The sequence below is a fragment of the Miscanthus floridulus genome, chromosome 3 (assembly GCF_019320115.1).
Source record: "Miscanthus floridulus cultivar M001 chromosome 3, ASM1932011v1, whole genome shotgun sequence".
Taxonomy (NCBI): domain Eukaryota; kingdom Viridiplantae; phylum Streptophyta; class Magnoliopsida; order Poales; family Poaceae; genus Miscanthus; species Miscanthus floridulus.
Genome location: NC_089582.1, coordinates 43,223,572 through 43,234,219, shown reverse-complemented (window position 1 = coordinate 43,234,219; position 10,648 = coordinate 43,223,572). Strand labels below are relative to the sequence as shown.

Genomic DNA, 10,648 nt, shown 5'->3' with positions numbered 1-10,648 from the left:
GCTAGGGGGCTCTTCCTGCAACCTTGCCGAGACCTAGCGACCTAGGCTCGCACTCGAGGGCTCGGCAAACAACCCCTCCTTCCGAACGAAAAGGATGCGCGAGGGTCGCACAAAAAGCTAGGGGAACTCTTGACCGCCCTCTTGCTCCGTGCGGAGGCTAAGGGGCTCTTCCTGCAACCTTGCCGAGACCCAGCGACCCAGGCTCACACTTGAGGGCTCGGCAAACAACCCCTCCTTCTGAACGAAAAGGATGCGCGAGGGTCACACAAAAAGCTAGGGGAACTCCTGACCGCCTTCTCGCTCTGTGCAGAGGCTAGGGGGCTCTTCCTGCAACCTTGCTGAGACCCAGCGACCCAGGCTCGCACTCGAGGGCTCAGCAAACAACCCCTCCGTTCGAACGAAAAGGACGCACGAGGGTCGCATGAAAAGCCAGGGGAACCCCTGATCGCCCTCTTAGAGGCTTGGGGGCTCTTCCTACAACCAGGTCGAAGACAAGCAACCCGAACTCGCAGGAAAAAACGCGATAAAGGGCACCGAGCCCGTTACGGTCCAGGGGTTCGAAGGCTGGGCCCCCGAGGGTTTCGACAGCCGCCCTAGGGCAATAGAGTCAGTGACAACTATGGGCGAGCCCGTACATGGCCGAGGCCCGAGCAAGCGATCGCTCGGGACGCCCTAAGTCGTGTCCGAGACCAGTAGGGAGGTCTTCGAATGGGATCCCACCGTAGGGAGGCATCGAGCCACCAGGGCCCATCGAACGGCTCTGGGACCCACTAGAGAAGCCCTCTGGTACTTTTGGAGTGCATCTCTAGACCACTAGCCGACTCCTATCGAATGGGGCATGGGCCTCCACTCGGACTTACCCGATAACAGTTCACCGGAGGTGTCACTGCTCGCGCCCACCGAGGGTAGCATGACATCCTCCACCCCTCCTTCTGAACGAAAAGGATACATGAGGGCCGCACAAAAAAGACAGGGAAACTCCTGATCGCCCTCTTGCTCCGCGTAGAGGCTCGGGGGCTCTTTCTGCAACCAAGCCAAGGACTCAGTGACCCAAACTCGCACTCATGGGCTCGGCAAACGCAATAAAACCCCTCGCACGACGTAAGAAAAGCCCCTGGAGGAATAAATCCACTCATCCAGGGCCTTGGGGGCTACACCCGGTGGGTGCGCTCACGCGCACCCACCGAGGCCTCAAGTACAAAACACCATCCCGCCAGGAGCTGCCGCGAGCCGAGTCTCGTCAAAACCTCCGGGAGAGCGCTCACACTCTCCCTGAGGCTAGGGGGCTACTGTCAGGTATCATAAAAAGGGGTCCCCTAAGCAGAAACCGAAAAAATCGCTTAGACCCCGTCAAAATCAAAGCCAAGAGACAACTATTGGCTAACCCCCGGCCTTGTCCAAGGCCACCGACTCTCCACCTTGCTCGAGGCCTCGCATGAAAGGCCTCCGACGGCCTACCGAATCTCCGCCTCGCTCGAGGCCTCGCACGAAAGGCCTCGGACGGTCTACCGACTCTACGTCTCGCTCGAGGCCTCGCACGAAAGGCCTCGAACGGGGCATCAATTCTCCGTCTCGCCCGAGGCCCCGCACGAAAGGCCTCGGACGGGGCATCAATTCTCCGTCTCGCCCGAGGCCCCGCACGTAAGGCCTCGGACGCGGTATCGATTCTCCATCTCGCTCGAGGCCGGCTCGGCAATAACCCCGTTGCCTCTGCCTCGACTGATCTCCCCGACAGAGCGTCGCGTCCAATTAATGCGACCAACCACTCCCGCGACATCAGCCGGACGATGGCTCGACGCAGCAGAGCGGCCGACGAGACAGGAAGTCACATCAACACCATATCGTCCGGGACAGGACAGGGCAGCGGTTACCGGCCGCTGTGCTCGGTACTGTGTCCACGACCGGCGTCCGCACTACACTGTGCTACCTAACCCCTGCTCTAGGAACAACACAGTGTGGGGAGTCAAGTCTAGGTCACTATAGCCTTGGAATCAGTGTACAGGACCAACTGCTCCCTCCAAGCCTCGGCAATCCACTTCAGGGTCTCGGCAACCTCGGGATTCGCGCCCGCCGAGCCCCCCATGATGGCTCGGCCTCGGCACCGACTGACCCTCGACTCTTTACGCGGTCAACACACAACGACCGGCACGTCACCCGCCATGCCCTGCGTCAAGCTATCACTGGAGCTCCCACGTCGCACAGGATCGGGTGTGACCGGTGCGTCGCCCCAGTGCATCAAGAACGAGGACCGCTCCGTCGACCATGCCGCCACAGTGACAAGCTATAGGGCTCGGAAACGTCAGCTCCGCTCACGGGACACCGCATAGCGAACGCATGTACCACCCCTATCCCCCCTTCAACTATAAAAGGGAGGGACCGGGGCCGTTTCTAGGGATGAGTTCACGGGCTCAAGAGATAGACACAAATGGATAGACGAACAAGCACAAACATGAACACAGACAGACTCACTCACTCGCGCAAGCGACACTCTATAATACGCACGCTTCCCCGCTGCCTAAGATCAACATATCAAGCAATTCACACCGCTCCATGCAGAGGCCTGGGACTAGCTCCCTCTCTCGCCCTGCTTGTAACCCCCTACTACAAGCACTTCGGTGCAAGGAATATAAGATCGATCTCTCGGACTGGACGTAGGGCACCTCTTGCCTGAACCAGTATAAACCTTGTGTCTCTTTGCATCACCATCTGGGATTAGGGGCACGCAGTACATTTTCACTAGTTGGTTGAGGGCCCGTCGGTCCAAAACACCGACAGGAACCCAACTAGATTAATTGACTAAAGGTCTCATTAGATGGAGCTCTAGCTCTGACTTCTTAATAAAATGTATCAGGGAGCCGATGAAGCTAGAAGTAGACTTAACGGGGCAGTAGGGGTTCAAGCCCTCCTATAATATGGTAGTCTATGTCACCATGGAGCCCCCTTCCCTCTTCAAATATGGAGAGATGAAAGAGAGGAAGAAGGGACTAGGGGTTCTCCTCCTTTGTTGAAGGTTGAAGATGACAACCCCCCTCTTAAGTTTCCTCCTACGTTTGCCACTAAGTTTTTTTAGTTCAAGATTAAAAATCAACCCACTGCTTACACTCAATAGTGCCTTTTTTAAAAATTCCATGGTCATCAAGGTTAAGAGGCACGAAGTTCTAGCCCTCGCGCTCGATTTTATCACAATGTTTTGATTTCTAATCTTGAACTAAACGTAGAGTAGACATCTGTTAATCATAGAACCATTATTCACCTTATAGTTTCAAATGAAACAACTCTGCTTTTAGTAATGTAGCATTCTGCTTGATATCCATATCATAAGATTTAGATAAGGCACCAATGAAGCATGAAGACACATACATCTTCTGTCTTAAAAATGTTTTATCTACTCAATAAGCAGGGCCCGTAGATGAGATGGACAATGAGTTTCACGTTTCCATCGCTCCTTTTTCATTTCTTTCCGCTTGCATTATGTAGACATGCATGCCAGGAAAAACACATGAGAAATGTCCATAAACATGGTGAAAACCATGAACAGACTTCATGATACGAGAATACACGATAGTGATTGTTCTAAAAGGGTATTCTCGTCTAGTTATAGAGCTTAAGAACAAAAATTCAATCTTTACAATTGTTAGAAGTAAAACATGACTTGATAAAACTGATCATAATAACAGACATTGACACTCATGAAAGATAGACCCCACGCATGTGGTTATTCAACATCGATTCTGGAATATTGTAATGTACGAGGCTATGAGCAACGATGAGAGACCCACCAAAGAAACAAACATATGCATATCTTCTTTTTTTGTTCTCCCATTGTCTTATGTGTGTACGACTGTACATTTTTTTAGCCTGAGCATAAAAGGTTGAAGCGTTATCAAGACCAGCATCTTTTGTTCAGGCACTAACCAACTACAAGTACACAACTATAATGTGCAACTCAAATGCTTGGAGCTTCTCTTATACAATCATAGTATTTTTTTTTTTCATACCGTCCGGCCCGCGAGAGATGTTGCACGATTTGAAAGAAAACGAAAACGTGTTGTAGCATGTACATGCTGAGCATGCTCTATCTTCATCGTTGAAAATCTTTTTTTTTATTTGTCATTGCTCAACGTATTGTAGCCACACACCATGTCAACATGCAGCAGCGCCTAGGAGCGCGCGGTGACGGCTTTTTTAAGCTGGCGGTGAGCGGTGGAACGGAACCGTGGGGAATCAAGAAGCATTCAGCCGGGCCTCCACCGCCGAACGGCCGGCCAGCCAAGGTCTCGTGCCTTGAGCCGCGAGCTGGATCCGATTCCGAAACCCCCCACGCGCCTCCCCACTCTTCTCGGCTCCCCACACCGCTCCACTCCGTCCCGTCCCGTTACAAAACCCCGAGCTGCAACCCCACTGGCAGAGAGAGAGGCTCTCCCGGTTCCGCCGTCTCCTTCCCCCGCGTTCCGTTCGCCCCTCGCGGCCCCCCGTACGTACCACGGCTGCACGGCCGATGGCGTACCCCGCGGCGCCGCACGCGAGCTCGGCCTTCCTCGCCAGCCCCGCGGCGACGCTCCCCGCGCGCCGCGCCTCGCCCCCGGTCCCGCGCCGCGCGTTGTCGGCCGCCGCCGCCGCCACCACCAGCAACTGCCTCCTCGCCGACGGCCCCCGGGAGATCAAGGTAAGTCGCGCTCGCGCATTGCGTGGGGTCCGCGTGGTTCCGACTTCCAACAATCGGACTAGCGTGGCGTGATCTGTATTGCGTGCCGTGCCGGTCCGTGGTACGGCGGGTCGATCACATTTTCGGGTTGTCGCCTGTGTGCCAGGAGGAGCAGGCGGACGCGGGCGCCCAGGCGGCGGCGGCGGCGCGGAGGGACGTCAGCCCGGACACGGTGGCCTCCATCATCCTCGGCGGTGGCGCTGGCACGCGCCTCTTCCCGCTCACGCGGACCAGGGCCAAGCCCGCGGTAATAATCGCCTCAGCCGCCTCCCTGTTTCTAGACTATGTCCCCATCGCTCACAAATCGCATTTCGTTATTCCTGATTCATTTGGTGGGCAATCGGCATTTCACAACTTGGGATTAGCGGTTGGAAACTCCCGCTGCAATCGACTGAGCTGCGAGGTAGTTACTGTAATAGTGATTCAGCTGTTGTCGCTCGCTTTCAGGTGCCCGTCGGGGGATGCTACAGGCTCATCGACATCCCGATGAGCAACTGCATAAACAGCAAGATCAACAAGATCTACGTCCTCACCCAGTTCAATTCCCAGTCTCTCAATCGCCATATCGCACGGACATACAACTTTGGTGAGGGAGTTGGATTCAGTGGTGGGTCCGTGGAGGTACACACTCTTCAGTCTAAGCAGGGTCAATTGTGAAGTGCCATTGTGCGTTACCAGTGTGATGGGCGCATGACCAATGTTTTCTGCCTGTTTATTTTTACTCATGGAATAGGTGCTGGCAGCTACCCAGACAGCTGGGGAATCCGGAAAGAAATGGTTCCAGGGAACAGCAGATGCTGTCAGGCAGTTCCTCTGGCTTTTTGAGGTTCTTCCTGGGCCATGTGTAATGCTCTACCTTTCGGAGGATGCTATCACTGTCTCCAATTAACTTTTTTGCCTGATATTCTGTGAAGGACGCAAGACTCAAATGTATAGAAAACATACTGATTCTGTCTGGCGATCATCTGTATAGGATGGATTACATGGACTTTGTGCAGGTCTCCTATCTGCTCCAAGTTGATGTAGTTTCAGTCTTATTTTTTCGTTGCTGGACAAAGATATATTATAACACTGTTTTGCAGAAGCATGTTGACTCTGGTGCTGATATTTCAGTTGCGTGTGTTCCTATGGATGAAAGGTCATCCAGCTTTGTCCCTTTTGAATTTGTTTCTTGCTTTTTCTTGGTAATTAAACTAGTCTTCAGTTGGCTAACAAAGCAATATGCCAATATGATATCTTAGCTAGTTACCTATACTGTAATGCACTGTTTATTCACTAGAGCATACTTGTTTATGACCATCATCAATGTTCATGCTGGAAAGCTTTGGATATGTCATGCTTTGCATTTTATAAGAACTAGAATGGCCTTGTTTTCTGTTGACATATCCCACACTAACATATTCCTATCTTTTTATTTGTTTTTTATCTCATCTACATGCAGTCGAGCATCTGATTTTGGATTGATGAAGGCCGACAGGAATGGTCGTATCACTGATTTCCTTGAAAAGCCCAAGGGTGAAAATTTGAAATCAATGGTACATTCCCTCTCACTGACCCCAAAAATGAACAACTACTTAATGATTTGTTCAGACAAGTATAGATTGACCACATGTTGCCTTTCTTTTGCCTAATTAACATTTTTGTTCATGGGCTTCCTTTTATGTTGCATCATTTTCTATAATATTTGAGTTGAATCCTCTGTCTCCCTAACTTCATTTCGAACGCTATCGTTTGATTTGTTTACTTTGTGGAAAGGTTTTTAAATAGTCTACCATACTTGTTAATGCAGCAAATGGACATGGGATTGTTTGGATTATCCCCAGAGTTTGCAAGTACATACAAATACATGGCTTCAATGGGAATATATGTATTCAAGGCAGATGTTCTCAGAAAGCTTCTGAGGTAAGAATTAGAACTAACTCACTAAGTAAGGCTTTTTTATTTTTTAAAAAAAACCTTTTTTCATGAAAGAACAATGCATCGATGGCATTTTGTGTTCACAACCTTGTGTATAACGATACATCTAGCTTTCTTTTAATTAAGCCTTTTCTTTTGTGGTTCCCAATGAATGTGAATTTGTCCACAAGTTACAAAATCGTTACCTCTTCTGACTTGTAACTTGTAAGACAGGAATTATTACATCTTGCAATTTCTCCATGCACCTTCATTCACATTATGATGCAGCTGGTGGTGACGGCACTTACGTTCTTTGTTTGTTGTGCATATTTATTAGAGGCCATTATCCTACAGCTAATGATTTTGGCTCAGAAGTGATTCCAATGGCTGCAAAAGATTATGATGTGCAGGTATTTACACTCTACAATCCTCCAAAATCCAAAATCAACTTATGTTACCCATTGTTAGTTGTCATGAACAAGTGATTCTGAAGGACATGTTCTTCTGTTGGCTCCAGGCTTATTTGTTTGATGGTTACTGGGAAGATATTGGAACAATAAAGTCTTTCTTTGAAGCAAACCTTGCTCTCACTGATCAGGTTTACATTTCGATTGACATCGTTTCTGGCTTAATCTTTCTGTGCCAGGATAATAATTTCATTTATTATTTTCTAGTCTCCCAACTTCTATTTTTATGATCCCGTGAAACCTATTTTTACATCTCCTAGATTTTTACCTCCAACCAAGGTAGAAAACTGCAAGGTCAGAATCTCTTACCGCCTATACATTGTTTCTTTTATAATTCATTTCCTGGCAGCCTTGCTTGATATATCTGTTTTTGTGCAGGTTTTGAACTCTATAGTTTCACATGGCTGCTTTCTAACTGAGTGCAGTGTTGAGCACTCTGTCATTGGTATCCGCTCAAGATTAGAACCGGGAGTGCAGCTCAAGGTAAGTTATTGAGTGTTTGTGACTTATGTAGTTGCAAAGGAAATCTAAAACTATCCTAAGGGGGTGGGAGCTATGTGGGGAAAATGTTATCCTTTGGTATTCAATATGCATGGTTGATCTTCAGAACTTTATTAAGGAAGATTTAATGCTCACAATGGTAATTAAACATATAAAATGCTAAATAAAACATCAGATGATGTAGCCCAATCTGTTATCACAGCCATCAGATTATTACTCTGCAGTGCCCATCTATTTATGTTTGTTTTCTGTAATATACACATTTGTGGCATCACCATGCATCATTGAGCATTTATGAACTCTGTTGTTTGTTTAGTTTTGTGCCAAATTTGTACCCTTTTGTTGGTTTTGATTTTGAAGCAAAATGTGCATGGTTATTTAATTGTCAACTGTACTCTAAAATGCGACTAGGTATCCAGTATTGATAACCGATAAGTTTTTATTCTAATTGAATATTGTGGATTGCTTGTTTATTTTCAAGTTTATTAATAGAACAACAAACTGGTTTAGGACACAATGATGATGGGGGCAGATTACTACCAGACTGAAGCTGAGAGATTATCTGAACTGTCAGTTGGAAAAGTTCCAGTCGGTGTTGGAGAGAACACTAAAATAAGGTTATTGTGTATTTGTTATAAACTTGGTTGCATAAGTATTATGCATGTTCCATTGACATAGAGTTTTGTCACACAGGAACTGTATCATTGATAAAAATGCTCGAATTGGGAAGAATGTAGTCATTATGAACTCTGAGGTATGACCTCCTCTTCATAAATTTTATGGAAGCCTTTGAAGTCCATACGTTTGAGCCTCTTCAACATCTGCTAGCTCAGTTTCTTAGCCATTTACTGATAAAATAAATTACTCTGTAACAATGAGCATAGCATGCTACCATAAGATTACTCGGTAAGGATGAGCATGAACATGCTTGCAGTAATGAATCAACGGTTGACACTTCATTTGACCAACTACAAATAACAAAGAATGCCAGCTTTTTGTGCATTTAGGAATATGTACTACTTATCGCAGAGGCAAGAAACATTCTGCAATCAACTATCACTTGATCTGAAATATGTTTTTTTGGGTTGCAAGTTTCTTTACAAAAGTTGTGATATATGCTTGTTTTTTTGGCTTAGAAATAGCCTTATCTCTTCTTAAAAAGGCATTGCTAGAATGAAATGACCTTAACCTACTATGCTAAAAAAAGGTGGCCAGGAAAACCATGGTAAAATTGGGGCCAATATGACATATAACTAGGGTATTACATTCTGCAAATGTTATTTTTGTTCATGTTATGAAATTCTTGGTTGCCATTTTTTCCACAGTAAGATGTTGAGCTGAGAATATTCCCTTATGAATGCAGAATGTGCAAGAAGCAGACAGGCCAGCTGAAGGATATTACATTCGTTCTGGGATAACTGTGGTGCTCAAGAATGCAGTAATTCTGAATGATACAACAATTTAGAAGATTGTAGAATTATCGGCAGGTAAGCTACGTGTGATGCTTAAGAGTGTGGGATTAATGTTAATGCACATGATAATTTCAGTTACAAAAAAACATGGTAAAGTTAGAGAATGAATGTTCCATGTACAGTCCAGAAATATTGACAAATAAACTAGTTATAAGCAGTTCTCAAATCGACGTAGTTTTCTAGGACTAGGATTACCTGCTGTCACAAGACTTGCCATTTCTTTTGAAAGTGTTATTCTATTACTAGGGCTTGTTCCCAAATCGACGGGGTCGAGGAACGTGGTATGGTACTTGTGAGAGGCTTTTACATGACGGGCTCGAAAATGATCCTGCGTACCCCGGTTGTGGTCGACGTTCCCAGGTTGAGGGTCGATGCATTTGGACCTTTTTTTTATGACTATATCATCCTCAGATCTCTCATGCTAAGTATGGCAGTGGAAAGATCTGTATATGAATCTTTACTATCTACTAAACATCACGTGGATAAAAAAAAAAAGTTGGCAGGGGAAAGATCCGTTTCTTGTATGTATTGGGAACATGCTCAACAAATGTATTGATACTCAGGGGCGATTTCCCTAGATTGAGCTACCTTGGAGCCAAGGCACCATGATAGTAGTATTTTTGCCACTAACTAAGGCCATTCACTGTAAATTTCAACGAGATAATACATGTTCCTTGACTGGTCTGCTAGGGTTAATTTAGCACTAGCTTCGCACCTGTTCATACTGTAGGGTATGTGCCAATTATATAGTGCATTTGAGGATACACACAATTTGGAGTTAGCAGCATATGCTTGGAGATGACGAAGTTGTTGACACTTGCAAATGCTTGGGGATATAAGGGATGATTTCTCTTAAGGTAGCTTTGGTGCCTACAGTTCCTCGAGTAAAGAAAAATGGACTTCAACAGCTTAAAACTGGTTGAAACAGGATTCAGGATAGGGCTAATTTTCTAGTGTTCCAATTCCCATCCTATCTATGAATCCTTGGTGATTATTTTGGTTATATATTTTTTGAGAAATTGATTATTATGAGATGCATACCATGAACTTACTGCTTTGAAATTATATATGTCACCGAGTCATAAATCCATGCCTGTAAATTGCAGAATACCAGTCCCTCAGTGAAGTGTTACCTCTGAAACACGCCATTGAAGCTCACAGCAGAGTTCTACGCAGATGCAGTCAATAAAACCCAATAGCACAAAAGATTACAAGACTGTCAGATGCAGTGCAGCTAAGAACTGTGGATAGAGGCATAGATCACCTGCACCTGCAACACACCAACAGTACTGCCAGACCATGAGCATGAGGCCATTGCACGTTCTTTCACCTCAGCTAGTGCTGGCGCCGCTGCGCACACAGGGTACCTTTCTTCCTTTTTTGCAGTAATTTACGTAGAGTAACTGTACATGTAGAGGCGAGAGATAGGTACGGTACGAGAGAGCATGCTATAGTAGATAGCTTATTTGTTTATTGTGATGAAGACTCTTGATTCTACTTCACTCGTAGTCTACTACTCTTCGTGAAAAGTACCCACTCTTAGTTGTTTATTTGTTGTTTGGCATTCTGTCTAGACTGTACTCCCTCTGATTCAAATTGTAAGTCGT

General features: G+C 46.4%; 1 protein-coding gene across 2 annotated transcripts; it reads left to right on the top strand.

Moving 5' to 3' along the window:
* Positions 1 to 4,302: 4,302 nt before the first annotated feature.
* Positions 4,303 to 10,589, top strand: LOC136541608 (glucose-1-phosphate adenylyltransferase large subunit 4, chloroplastic/amyloplastic-like). 2 transcript variants are annotated; one of them, XM_066533583.1, is made up of 16 exons: positions 4,303 to 4,666; positions 4,812 to 4,952; positions 5,153 to 5,326; positions 5,439 to 5,531; positions 5,620 to 5,703; positions 5,788 to 5,843; positions 6,147 to 6,240; positions 6,495 to 6,607; positions 6,939 to 7,011; positions 7,119 to 7,199; positions 7,276 to 7,362; positions 7,447 to 7,551; positions 8,080 to 8,186; positions 8,263 to 8,323; positions 8,933 to 9,056; positions 9,288 to 10,137. In XM_066533583.1, exons 1-15 carry the CDS (start codon positions 4,499 to 4,501, stop codon positions 9,032 to 9,034), a joined length of 1,539 nt encoding a protein of 512 aa, XP_066389680.1. In that variant the 5' UTR covers positions 4,303 to 4,498; the 3' UTR covers positions 9,035 to 9,056; positions 9,288 to 10,137. The 2 variants fall into 2 exon arrangements, with proteins under 2 accessions (XP_066389680.1, XP_066389679.1); XM_066533582.1 differs by lacking the exon at positions 9,288 to 10,137 and adding an exon at positions 10,148 to 10,589 and having other exon boundaries at positions 4,305 to 4,666.
* The last annotated feature ends 59 nt before the right edge of the window (positions 10,590 to 10,648 follow it).

What these genes read in the sequence shown, in the direction of transcription:
- LOC136541608 (XM_066533582.1), top strand. Translation starts at nt 4,499, where the DNA reads ATGGCGTACCCCGCGGCGCCGCACGCGAGCTCGGCCTTCCTCGCCAGC. An exon ending in CAAAAGATTATGATGTGCAG is followed by an intron (nt 7,012 to 7,118) that starts GTATTTACACTC and finishes TGTTGGCTCCAG; the next exon opens with GCTTATTTGTTTGATGGTTA. An exon ending in ACCTTGCTCTCACTGATCAG is followed by an intron (nt 7,200 to 7,275) that starts GTTTACATTTCG and finishes ATTATTTTCTAG; the next exon opens with TCTCCCAACTTCTATTTTTA.